Source organism: Haliotis asinina, chromosome 8, assembly GCF_037392515.1.
Source record: "Haliotis asinina isolate JCU_RB_2024 chromosome 8, JCU_Hal_asi_v2, whole genome shotgun sequence".
Lineage (NCBI taxonomy): Eukaryota > Metazoa > Mollusca > Gastropoda > Lepetellida > Haliotidae > Haliotis > Haliotis asinina.
The window spans coordinates 16,457,079-16,471,718 of NC_090287.1; the positions used below are offsets into that span (position 1 = coordinate 16,457,079).

Below are 14,640 nucleotides of genomic sequence, written 5' to 3' on the forward strand. Positions count from 1 at the left end.
TTAGTCTAAACCAAGGATAATCTACAATCTCTACATAGTCTCCCTGCCTAAACCTGCCAGCGTCCTCTCACGATCCCAATAGGTGTCAGATGTTTACCAAAAGAAGATTGGTTCACTCGTCAATGAGAACTTTGCTGAGTTCATGTAGTATTGATGGAAGAACATGGTGCCGTGAGAGGGCGTTCTGTGCTTCGTTCCACGTGTGATCCATAAGTCTAAGGTTTCGTGTCTTGGCCAATCACTAGGTGTAGACAATGGTTTTCTTTAATTAGTTACCAACAACCTGTCTCGATGAGGTCGTGTGTTATTGTCCATGAATTTTGTTTGTTATTTTTTTAAAGTCGCACTCCGCAGCATTCTAACTATAAAACGACGGGAGCTTTTAAATGATCGAATCTGGACTAGACAGTCCAGCGACCGACATGAGCATCTACGCAGTTGGGTTACCATGACATGGATCAAGACAAGAGGACCGAACCACCTGATCCTATCAGTTGCCTTTTTCGCCAAGCACGGTTTGCTGGGGATCAACTGGGTGGATTTAAACGGGATTCGGTCCGGCTTGAGCACTACGATCTCGCTTATACAAGGAGAACACACTGTAGTGCACATATGGTCCCCATGTCCTGCTGATGGACATGGTGTCGATTCGTCCAGCTCTATTGGAGATGGAGTGAGTGAGGCATATCAGGGACCATATGCCGGTATAGGGTCTCTGGGCATATCTTCCGCTGTTTTTAGTAATATCACTTGTTTGAGAGGCATTTACAAGTTGGATCAGTAATAAAGGATGGCAATATGTGGATGACCAACTTCTTTATTTCAGTGAGAGTGACGCGGGAGTGTAAGGGTATAACCCTTTTATCAAACTCACTAAAGATGTCGTGTGAGTTCTCATCCGTATTGCATATGATTGTCCCCCTTCCTTAATAATACAACGGCAACTGGTCTACACACATTGAAGCCATGTCGGGTGAATCTACTTTGAATACTTTGAGTATTTTGAAACGGATATTAAACAGTAGTTCTCATAACCATTTTTTATCTGGTGTCGTCTATTATGATAGGGAAGTTCGTCAAAATTCATTTAAGACCTGAATGTGCATATCACAAAATCGCATATCATTGATCACATTAGCGCATGATGCACAGATATATGTGCCTAACGGGGCATATCACAAAATCGTATGTCATTGATCACATTAGCAGATGGTGCACAAATATAATTATGTGCATGCAACTGCACCCGTTAACCCACAGTAAAGTCGTGGTACCAACAAATTCGGACAGCATAGCGGTTCAGAAAGCAAAACTAGGGCTGAATATGGCCAACGGTGAGTCTAGATTTCATTATCAGACAGCTGCGATGTTCGCGCACGCATGCCTACAGAGAAAGTTTTCGAGAAGCTTGTGTTACTAAAAATCATTTTCGGGGTATAATTGTGTATAGGGGTGCATCACAACTTAAAATGTTTTGAACGACGTACACTATCGGGATGACAACGTTCGAGATCATGTTAAACCCTGAGTAAAAATGCACATTGGCGGGAAGACTAACGCCACATAGCCTATATAGAGTCTATATATGCTGTAGATTATCCCTGCTAACGCTTAGTCCCTGAATATTTTAATAGTAACATATAAACCCATTTCAACTGAAAAGGAGCCCCAATGAGTTGAGTGATTCCCGAAACTGAGGAAATCTAGAATTGCTTCATGACGGTCCATTCAGCTTTGATAGGAACAAGGGTTTTGTACAATTCGCTTTATCTCTTGGGCACACTAGAAACCCTAAATTACATGTTTGGATCCCGATTTGCTCTTATTGTTTGTAGGATTGTTAACACCATACCCATGTTGTGGGTGTAACAAAGTCTTGTTTGGGATACCACCACTTCGTGCTTCCTCACACATTTGGCATAAACAGGTGTGAAACCCAAATCATTCACTCACTCCTTCATTGCTCACAGAGAACGACTGCCTATGTCCACATACGTAAGAAAAATATCTTCCAACACATAACAAAACCAGTTTTGACAAAGCACAGTTTATTTGAAACAGTTTCTAGCTACACTGTCATACAACAAGGAGGACCTGGTAACAGCCTGACACACTTCTTGATGGCCAACACTGCTGCTTTATGTACAAGTGATCCACAAGTCCAGCTCAGTGTGTCTGTAGCACACCACAGGCAAGCACTGAGGACCATACCGTACTACATGTAATCTCAGAGACCACACAGCACTTAAACCAGTGCTTATTCCACACCAGTATTTAAACTGATGCAGATACTACACTAAAAATAGTGCAGAGACCTAAGGATGCAGTCACGCTAACTGAGTCAACATTCACTGGAAACCATAGGTTCTTCTACAGCTAGCTCAGAGTTCTTGGTTATCAGGCTTGCTCAAAGGATTCGAGATGGACATATGGCTTTTGAGATCCACAGTAGCACTTCAAACCATCTCAAACACCCAGCGTTGGGAATAAGGGTAACTCAAGGTAGGCTCAAGGATGACTCAAAGACCCACTTAACACTTCTATAAGACTCATGGATGGGGAACGGCCTAGCTCAGAGAGCTACAGTGTTAGACCAGGCTGGTTAACAGAGCAACAGACTGCTGAGGACAGCTGAAGGGGACACACATAAGTTACTGTATAAGTTATCCTGACACCACTGAGACCTGACACTAAAGTAGACCTACATACTGTCCAATATTACCTTTCAGGTGTGATTGTAGCACTGCAAATGACCTAACTTGTATGTCTATACATATACTTATGTCAGCTGTGAGGGTTTCCAGGGTGCCAATTTAATGAAGCCTTTTACGCATAAGTGCATGAATTGATTCTATGCTACTGATAGCAACATTCCAGCATTTTCTCAGGTGGGGCACAAAGAACTGGCTTTCCAGACTGCATCATATATGGAAACAAACCCAGGCCTTTTGCTGACAAGCAAACACTTTATCCAGTTGGCTACACTAGTACCACCCTCACAAATAAAACTGCCATCAGCTTATGCTGACACAACAGCTATGACAGTTGTGTTGCAAGAATCACTTTGTGAAACGATCCACTGGTTTTAAAGTGAGATAGTGTTTCAACTTAACATATCTAAGAAAGCAGTCTTACTGATATGAAAGTGATTAAGTTCACAATCAGCTTCCATCATCTGTGTCCATCACCACTCAACACAATTCACAGTGTAAGCAGATGCTGACATATGTTGGAAATATGGTAGTACACACTGAGTCATGTGACATGGCAACAGGTAAGCCTCAAATATTTAAGGTAGAAATGCCTTTGCAGACTAATGTTACAAATCTGAATAGCAAAACAAGAACTTGAAATAAAAAAATTGTTTTGCCTTTCTTCATATTGCACATAATGAATATTGAATTTTGATGGTGTGAACATTCCTCCTTAGAGGGTAGCCCATGTAAGACTCTCTATGAACTTGTGGGGACCAGGCTGGAACATCATCAGAAACATTAAAAATAATCCTGATAATTCTAACTCAACTTTTACAACCTGTACAAACCATTCACAACTTCACAGTCTGTTATTTGATCAGATATGGCTGTGATACACGATAAAATCTCAAATAAAGGTAAAACACAATTTGCTCAATATTCTCACGTGTGGAGAGGTCTTGACAGTGATGGCGATGCTTGATCATATTGGCAAATCTTGCAAATGGCACTAACTTGTAAACACAATGGATGGAGCATGGAAATCATGCTGATTATGCTACATGGTGAAACACTGGATAACAGTTATATCATGCTCACATGGACAAAAGCATCAACATCACACAAGACGTAATGAATCTTTGAAACAAATGATGGTAGTGAATATCTGGGTGTACAAATTTGGTTATCATCTAGCAGTGTCTGCACAGGTCTTCAGGAAGCACTTCTGGACCAATAATCTTATCTCCCTAAAACAGTTCTGCCTGTCAAAGATTGGGCTAACTGAATGTGATGAAATTTAGAAGAATGATTTTCAAAAGGTGAATTATGCTATTCCTGTTTCGACATGTTGTAAGAAATAATGTCGCAGTTAAGTCACGTCATATTCTTTTGAACAGCATAAAATCAGCCACCTATGATATTGCAATATGATACAATCAGTTTGTGTGGCAATATTCCAGCAATATCATGGCAAAGGACACCAGAGAGATGGGCTTCACATAAATACCCAGGTATTTAGCATGGCAACCCCTTTGAAAGAAAAAATGATTGGTCCGTTAAAGCCTAATACAATTCTCACAATACAACATTGTAAGTTATATGCAAATCGAATAGAACATGATAAACAGTATTTTAATAAGGCAAGTTTTTGTGTAGCTGTGCACTTAGTTTGTTCAAAATGTGATGAACATGTTTGCAATGACAACTTCCGATTGTTTTGCTTAAAAGAGTGGACACATGATTATGCTTGCGAGGTCACACAGACCTTCTGTGGAATCACAGACATCATGTTTTCAACAAACTAATATTGATATATGGACAGAAAGTTGGAAAATATACTGGTGTACTTCATCAAGTTTTGAAAGACACAAAGCACAAGTCACAACATCTAACAGTTTACAGGTTCATCCCACGGGGCAAATAGAACTGCAAGATGAACTGTATTCAAACAAAAGTTCCCACACTTCTCAACTGCGAGATCTCCGGCTATAACAATGTTGTCAAACATCACATTAACAAACTGTCATATTATCGACTATAGAAGTGCTTATAAATATTTCTGCAGTCTTGTCTGTTCTGAATGAGTTTTAGTTTTGCGCCACTTTAAGCAATATTGCAGCAATATCACGGCGGGGAACACAATATGTTTGCGCATGAATGTTGTGTGGACAGAAACAACTTGTATTCTCTCTTTGCACCGTGTGGACAGCCTGAAATGGTAGAACTGTACAGTGGTCAACAGTAACAAGCATAACTATTACCCTTTCCAATCACAACATCCTTCAAAGGAAAATCCTTACTGAACAGACATAACCTGAAAATCTCAACAACCAAAAATCAAAATAAGTTTAATGGCATCACACAGCAGTTTTGCCTGTAGAATCAATTGATTAATTTTCAGTTTTGACTTAGACAGCAAATTTTTACAAATGACAATATCTCTGTGACATGAAAAATGATGAGAAACATACCTTCTAAACAGACAAATGGAAAATTGGAATCTGTGTTACAAATTAAAAGTTTCGAATGGTAGGACACAGAACTACATTTCCACCAAAATTATCAGCAATTCATGTTGATTATTTGATAAAAGATATGATTTCGGCACACATTCCTAGGTGGCCTTGGATATTTTTGTCTTCTTGTGGACAACACTTCACTGAGTGACCTCCCCTGAGCACTAATCACACAAACACTAAGACAAGCAGCAGTGAAGTGACTGCTGATGTCAGTAAAGAAGGATCACTACATTCAGAACATCATGGAGACGCTGCTGGGGCGATATTCCAGGTCACATTATTACCTATGGAGTATCTAAGCAGAAACGCATTATGGGAAGTTAACCGATCTGGTGATAATGGCTACAGGCACTTCCATAAGCAACAGATCAGTGCATATGGAATGGAAATGCTGGCTTTCTGGGAACATTTACTATGTTTTGAAGCGATCAATGTCTTTAGATCAGTGTTTAGTTCTGTTGTAGTTTCAATATTCATTGGTTTAGTAAATCATTTACATATCAGATACACTGTACACGCCAGGCCTTGCATGAAGGTGTTGAAATTCTTGTTGGTACCAATGTGAGAATTCCCAATCACATGTGCATAAACTAACTCTACAAGTCAACTCATCTTAAACTATTATTTGTTCAAAAGGGGTGTCAGCATGGTTTGTTTTTCATTTCCAAAAACGAATCCCTCTTCTAATAACAATGGTGAATGGAAACAGTATTTATTTTCCAATATTAAAACTATTCCAAACAGACTAAATATTCCAAAGCTATTAAAGATGACTGCTATTTCTGTGCCATCCAACGGAACTTTCCTTCCTCTGAATATCATCACCTCAGTAACCCCATGATGCATCACCACAAAATATTTACCATTCACAAACACTAACTGCAATGACTGCATGAGGAATAATGTCACATCTACACATATACAGGGTAAATGAAGCACCAAACATTAGGACTCCGTGACGTACATGCATGCCCACAGTGGAGATATATGGAGCCTCTTAATACAGCAAGGAGCACAAAACACGTACCTGATGTGGGTATAATGTACGATATATACAATGAAATGATATCCAGTCTAGCTGGTTTCAGAGACAGATGGTACAATGGATACTCAATGTTCCGACGGCAGCGATTTGTGATTTTGTTTTGAATATCATCAAATGATCACATAAAAATTTGATTTCAGACAGTTATATCCATCCTTGCTCCTTGGGTGCCTCAGATGTTATTTTTGGGGTTGAATTTTCAGCAATATTTTAATTTCTTATTAAATATATTAAGTCATATACAACAGTTTACACTATACACAAACCTACTGATCAGATACATCTTCAATAATGTACATATCACCGTTCCATCACAATGCTATATTTTGACAACTCTCTAATTTGATTTGATCACCTACTCTTTAGACATTTTGTACCAACTCGAACAAATCTTCGAAGAGAAAGAGAAACTGACACATCTAATATCAACTTTTCCTGAATTCATCAAAGGTTTTCATACTCCTTTCTCTATCAGCCAAGTCTTTAAAAAACAGATGGAATGCTTAGAGCAGATAAAATATACTCTACCATTTGAATTCGAGGATTCATCACAGAAGAACTACAGCCATTAATATGCAGTTTGATGCTATACTCCATCTTCAAATATTTACAGATCAGAAAAAACAACTGTTAATTGGCAATCACAACAAATATGTGTTATATCTACAATGCAGCAAATCAGCATTGCTTTTGAAGAAAGCATTTTGATATTACACAATGCTGCCAGACAGAGTTAGTTACTATGACAACACTATCAGATCAAAGAAAACACTGCTATGGGAACAGGTAACTTTCTACCTAAACATGTGAGATTTCACAGCAAATTATATCATACTGTTACACTTTAGTATTTAATACAAGCAGAATTAGAAACATATGTTGATAGGCTGACACTGCCCTCAAATCATTTTAATTCTTATAAAATAGCTACAAGCAGATTCCTATGTTGCTAGCACTTGACTAAACTAAAGCACAGCTGTAATATACTACTCAAAACAATTAAAAGAATACCTAATGTTTTCATATGACTGTAGATAACCAGTCATTGCTGGTGGGTGTTGTAAACACCTAATTGTTGGGGTAATATATTTTGAGTAGAACAAAAAGCACCTACAAAGAAGATTTCCATGCTCATACAAATATTAAAAAGATATAAACATGTGACTATCTCACACTGATATGTGGAAACAACAACACACAGCCAAAGTTGTGCCTATATAGGAAATATTGCAGAAATATTCACAACTGGCACAAAAAGCTTTATAAAACAAAGCAGAAATGTACAGTTCACGGTATATATTATTTGCACATGTGCCCATAGTGAGCTATGAATGAAGTGAAAATTCACACCAACATGCAAGCAAAATGCTTTTATATTAAACTGGACACACAAAGGGTAAATTGTAACTTCAGGAAAACTACTCCTGAAACCAGCTACTTCATATGTCCCTCTATAACACCTGTAACATCATAATTGCCCTTCATGATAGAACAATGTAAACTCCATTCCAGAGTTTCAAACTGTATCAATGATAAATATCGTCAAGCATACCACAGAACTCGATTACTGATTCACACAACACTCGCCAACTTTCAGAAGCTGTTAAAGCTATGTGGAAAAAAGAAATCACTCGATACTGACATATGCGAGAAACATGTACATGTCATGTGATATAAACAACACCAATGTCAGATAACCCTAGCTGTAACATAGTCAACAGAAATGATTTGCTCAAATGTACAGTGCTGAATATGAAGTTAAAGCCAGAGACACAGCCCTGACACTGATCAGTACTAGCTACGGCAGAGACAAAACCCATTTCAAGCACACTTCTTTTCATTTGGAACTTAACAGCTGCTTCGTTTCTTCTGAAAGATCAAATCGGTCTAAACATTTGACTCTCTTTTCACTCCTTACATACTGACTGCTGATGGCTAAAGTAAGAGAGGAGAGTTTTCTTGACACCTGTTTTTTGTCTTTTCATATAGCTTGAAAGCTGGATTAAAACTAATCCCCTTGCCATATAACTCCCCTCAGCCACACTATTAGTTTCACACAGATAAGAGGTTACCAGTTATTTGTGAACTTAGCAGAAGTGAACACTTCGTGAAGTGGGTGCTACCTCTGGTAATACTACAAGCTGTATTTGATGTCTGCAGTGATAGCTTGATGTTGCAATGATGACAGCATCTTGTCGATATTTCAGTGGGATCGTGGCAGAATATTATGACCAACGTCCTAAAGTGACAGACTGTATCTTATTATGTTGGGCAGAGAACTGCAAAGAAACAAAAGAGGAGATTAAACACTGCATTACACAACACAGTACCAAGCAGGATATTAGTCAATGCACTTGGCATTGTAAACAAGAGACAATCTTGTAAATTTCTGTTTGGTACGATCAGTTAAGCTAATAATTGGCCATGTATTAACACTGAAATCTCCTGAAATTTTTGTCATATTCCTAGACTCACACCTTGTGGTACACTTATACACAAGCCATACTTTGTTGCAAGAGTTACATCACTTCAATCTTAGACGAGTGTAAGGCACACAAATACTGCATTGCTACACAGTAAGTTTATTTTTACACTGCAATTTTCAGCAATATTTCAGTTATATGCCGGCAGTCTGTAAATAACTGAGCCTGGAGCAGACAATCCGGTGATAATAGAGCGAGGACTGATCAGCGCAACTGGGAACCAATGATGTGACTCAACAAAGTGAGTGAGTCTGACCACCCAATCATGTTACTAGGTTATCAAGTGATAATTTGCCCCAGACAGGTAATCCATTGAAAACACAGACCATGCTTAACAAACTGGCTGGTTCACCAAGAACTACACTCCATTTTCTTCACCTGACACCCAACAATAATTGGGATCATGCGCTTACCGTCCAGAACAGTTTATAGAGATTCACATTCAAATGGTTCAGCTACTGATAAAGGCTTTGATACGTTTACTGGATGTAATACCTTTGAGGATGTAGTCAGTCAGCAGGGTTGGAACTGTCTGGCTGTCTTCATTGATGGCCTGTAAAACTGTAACAACAAACACAATAATACAGAATTACATTAGAGAGGGAACATGATAAAACAGAAAGTTGTTTTTAAACCTGAATACTTTCCATGGGATTGTTCAACATGTTTCATATGCTCTTCCAAAGGAGAGAAGCAGTGGTGAATAATCTTTCAAGTCCTAAACATACTAATCACAATGACGTACCAAAATGCCATCACATTAATGAATCATTTCTCACATGCTTTTGAACATAAAATTAATTAACTGATGTTGTATAATATACATAAATTGTCTCGAATTATTTCCTTTCAGTATTTCCTTTATTCAAGGAAGTATCTCAACAAAATATAACAGCAAAAGAAACACAAGTTTTGAAAAATGAAATCTCACAGAAGTAAATGTTCATGTTTATGTCTTTTTAAAGACTTGACAAAATAAACCAGAATTGCATTTCCTTTACTGTTCACTAGATTAGTTCCACATATAAAGTTCCACACACCAGGGCATGATCATACCGCTTACAGAAATAAAATGGTAGACACTGTATCAAAAAGAGTGTATGGCGGTATTTGTACCATTTACACTCAATGAACGCCCACCAAATGTTCATCTAACAACATGCAGGAAGTTCTTTGAACTGAAAAACAGATATCGAGCTGATTGATATTGTGACAGGAGTTCACATTAGTATTCATTTGCACATTGATAAGCCAGACAAGATATTAAAATCAATTGTACATGAACAGGTAGCCAATGTAACGATTGCAAGATCTGGTTCTTGTCAGTTGATTGTCCAGCCTCAGTCTAGATACAGGCAGACTTGCTCCGGATTCTTTGCAAGCAATTGATGTTCACATGTGTTGTTTTGGCAAGGAGACTTAAACAATAATCCACGTGGCATAGAATGAAGGATCAAGCGAGAGGAGCTGACCGTGTGTCCATGTTGAGATCTGACTGTAAATACCATACCAAGTTCTTTACAGATTTTGAACAAAGGATTTTGATGACACATTACAAGTTGTTCACTGGTGGCGAAAATAATAGAATGGCGCTTAGCCAATCAGAAGGCGACATTCATGTGTGAGGTAAGATAAATTTGAACATAAACAAACCTCGAGGGTGCATGAGCTCATGGACACCGAGGTACCAGTGAACAACTTATTTATCTTACCCAACAACTGAATTTTAATTCTAGCACGACATTGTGAGATACTCGATTCTGATTGGTTGACTGCTGCACGTGACCGTCCTTAAACCTAAATCAAAGGACCGCTAATTACACGTCAACCGCTTCACCTGCGTATGAATACATAGCAGTCGATGACCTTTTTGTTTGTAAACAAACATGTCGTTTGCATTAGACACAGGCGATTTTCACCTTGGTACCTTCTACGAGATATTTGGAGAAGAGGAATTTGATCTAAAACCGGAATGGTTCGATGACGACCTACTGGAATCAAGCGGTACAAATGAAATTTTTCAACAAGTGAATTGAGTGTCACTGAATTAACACTAGATTCCACATTGAGCGGTGCCGGGTATTACAGAACTGCTAACATCACATCACGCCTAAGTTAGTAATTCCCCCGATGTTTCAGCATTCGTAACACAAATAAATACTAAACGAACCTCACAATATCTATATATGCAGGGATGGAATTTTGTTCAGTGACGGCCGCTAGTTCGGTAATACCTGACACCGCTCTACAAAACAGTCGTACAAGACTGTACTGCATACGGTTGCCACTCCAAAACAAAGCACAAAACAGTATGAATTAAAATGAAAATGAAATTTATTATTATAAACAGCATTAAACTTAAATACATTAATATTATTATTTAAAAAACCTTTGGGCCATAACATGCTAAAAACAATGATGAAGCAAATCTCTGTTAAATGTGGTCTTAGTAACCATTGTGTTCAGTCCACCACTTTAACACTCTTATCACATGCTGGTGTTGAGGAGAAATTGTCAAAATAACAGGTCACAAAAACCATCAAAGTTTATAACCCTACAACACCAATTCATCTGCAGCACAGAAACGCCATTACTCAGCCATCCTTCACACCGGCAATGAAAACACTCGGCCGATTCCTAACCTGATGCCTTTGGTCCTCACTGCATCGTCAGTTGTTGCACTATCCACATCTACTGTAAACGTGTCCAATATTAAAACTGGCATGCCTGGTCTATTCCAAATTGGTAACAGCAGCGTGGTGATTAATAATTACTTCTGTGAGTAAGTTTGAAAGTTTGAAGCGACAACACTTTACAGTCATCGTACTTGTTGGTCATGGGCGAGTCTATAGTAATGTACTCTAGGGATGAGGTGATTTTTCAGTTGCATATGATTGTATAAAATTGTTTAGGGGTTCTACACTATGTAACTGACAGCATTGTATCCATATGTAAGAGACACAAACAAGTTGTTTGAGCATCCAAAATAAAGTTCTTGTACTTTGCAAATGTTTTGTCTAAATCATTGGACATCCTGTTCTTGAGTTGGACGATTCCATATCGATTCCTGGAAAAATGCTCCATCACAACTCTGTGATCTTGCGCGTGAAAGTGTCCGGATTTCAAAAGCGTGTCAGTCGTGCTAGAATGGAGATAAAGGCATTCTGTTCGGCTTTAAATGACATTTACCGGTCTTAAATCAACAGATAAAGGACCGCAAAAATGAAAACAGGATGCCTTTATCTCCTAATTTTGAACAGTTTGAAGCACTTCTGTTGAATGTGAGGCGAATCGCCATTTTGCAGATGACACAAGGTAAACAGATTTAGAGTGATCTCCCTTCCATCGATTTTCAATCGCATAACATCGGTAATTTCTGTGCTTGATGTGTGATTCAATGTTATTCAAGACAAAGAAGTACTACCATGAAGCTCCAGAAGAGTTCGGAATTCCCAGCGGTGTACATTGAAGATAATACATCGCCTGTAAGCGGGGTGCATTGAAAATAATAGAATAGCGCTTAGCCAATCAGAAAGCGACATTCATGTGTGAGGTAAGATAAATTTGAATGTCAGAAATATCCACTTTCTGTTGGCTTTGTTTGGTCCTAGATCTATCACTTCCATCTTATTTCTGTTCTTCAAGATCTTGATTGTCCGTTGTACAAGTCTCCATTTTTGTGAGAATAGAAAGGCCACTATGTCTTCAAAACAAGACTGCTGTGATATAGCTGGAATATTGCTGGTGCATATGTAACAGCAAATAAAACAGTTTACTGCAGACGGATATACTTTACTTACTTTTGATATAGATTTGGAGCTGTTCTGAAGATGGCGGCCCCTGGTGTAGGTGGTACGGGATCACAGTGGTCAGGTACTGCAACAACATATTTCAACACATCATAAACATCACAAACACGACAATCATCCAGTCATGATGCATATCCCATATTTCCCATGAAAAATGTGTGTAGGGTTAGTTGGGCATGGGGCTTCTCTCAATGGTGCTCATTGTTTTATCACTGGTCTGAGCTTAAAGGAAAGATGTTGGTGATATCGCAGAACATGATAATGGGGCTGAAAGAAGAAGAATAGAAATAAGTGTGACTGTGTACTTAACCAAACAAGAAACATGAGGATCCTTTTCGCGAACCAGAACCCTTCTAGGGCAACAAACTCAAGCCATCTCCTAAATCTCAATAGCCCAGGATGATTCTGACTATAGATGCTCCCCTAGAAACTAACTCAAGCTACTGACCAATCCTGGAGAGTCACGATTCAGGATTATTCCATCCAGGATCTTTCTTAAGTACCAGGCGCAAACCCTAGCCCAAAACTCACCGATCCTGGACTGGTGGTATTTTCATTGTTGTTTGCACTGCACTTCTTTTTCTTTTTCTTCTCCACATTGCCCTCGCGTCTCTTCTTCTGGATAGTGAGAAGAAGGGAGATGAACTGGTTCTTCAGCTCCTTATCGTATTCCAGTTCATCGCGTAGGGCCAGCTCATGCACTAATGTCTCATTCAGCTCCTTGATAGTCAGCTCATACTCAGCCAGGACTTCATGTAGCTCAGTGTTGCTCATTCCCTTCAGCTCTGTGGACAGCAGAGATGTAGCTGTTTATGCTAAAATATTATTTTACACACATAAATTAGTCCAAAATTATCTGTGGACTAGCTAGGAATGACCAATAGTCTGTTTCTGTGTTATAGCCTACCTATCTTCACTCCAGACAGTATATGGGTACGTGGGACATACTTCAAACCTTGTGACATCTAGGTGTTCATGGAATGTTTAATCAGAGGTAATACCAACAAGGGAAAAAAGAAAACCACTCTAGACACCCAAAGTCTGTTGTGATAAGTTTCATGAAAATGTAACAATCTCTAACACTGCAAACAAAAAATCAGACAGTAGAATCAGCATGAATAGCTAATAATTGTATATAACTTTCTAGTAATGTTCCAGACGTTCCAAATGAGAAACAGCCTTTGGATACCTGTATAGGGTCGCATCATCAGCACAACCAAACACAACACCTAGCAGTGAAACACATTATCTCAACCACTACAATTTCCTTTCAAGTTAAAATTGGTTGTGAGATGTATTCTGGTTGATTACAACTTTTCCATACAACCTTATATTTTAGTCAGGCAGTGCAAGTTTTTGGTGAACTCAACGAGTGCATTTGGCTGATTTAACCATAGCTGAACAGCTTTCTGTTTGACTCCTAGTTACCAGTACTTGACAGGTAGCACCACCTGTCAACTGAACACATTATCAAAGATTCTTGATGCACCACACTAGTAGCAGTGAGACTGTCAATTATCTCCCTTGATCTATGTCTCTGACTCAAGTAAAATTACATTGGAGAAATGCTTTCATCCAAACCATTAGAATTCCCCTGACTTGATGTCATCATTTTGATGTCTGATGCCTTGGAATCTCTTGTATCAGACACATGTATGAGGTGCTGTTTCAGGAAATGTCAAGTAGTGTTATCTACAGCGGTGAGACTTGTACACTTGTCAAAACACAGGACAGTCCATGCTTATTGATAACAGTAAAGCTCATACATTGCCTCAAGATGCCTATAACTTCATCAGTGGGGAAAATTTCAACAAACTATGAGTGAGTGAGTGAGTGAGTGAGTGAGTGAGTGAGTGAGTGAGTGGGTGGGTGGGTGGGTGAGTGAGTGAGTGAGTGAGTGAGTGAGCACTGTTTTAAGTTGCTTTAAACAATATTCCAATATTATCTTTGGCAATACCCAGGTTCTTCGTGAACACTTAAATCACAAGGCTACCCCAATACCCTGACATAACTATGATGATGTTAAGGGTGTCAAGGTTCAGCAAAGATCATATTCAAGTCAAATATAGGAGCACACTGTCCCAAGTT

General features: G+C 38.8%; 1 protein-coding gene across 1 annotated transcript in view; it reads right to left on the reverse strand.

Annotated features, from left to right (window-relative positions):
• Positions 1-2,031: 2,031 nt before the first annotated feature.
• LOC137294888 (fasciculation and elongation protein zeta-2-like) overlaps positions 2,032-14,640 on the reverse strand; it is a 66,802-nt gene continuing 54,193 nt past the window's right edge. The window contains exons 5-8 of the mRNA XM_067826033.1: positions 13,084-13,337; positions 12,544-12,619; positions 9,239-9,304; positions 2,032-8,539 (exon numbers count right to left, since the gene is read on the reverse strand). Of these exons, the coding sequence (XP_067682134.1) occupies positions 8,523-8,539; positions 9,239-9,304; positions 12,544-12,619; positions 13,084-13,337 (413 nt within the window). The 3' untranslated portion in view covers positions 2,032-8,522. The remainder of the gene's footprint in view (positions 8,540-9,238; positions 9,305-12,543; positions 12,620-13,083; positions 13,338-14,640) is intronic.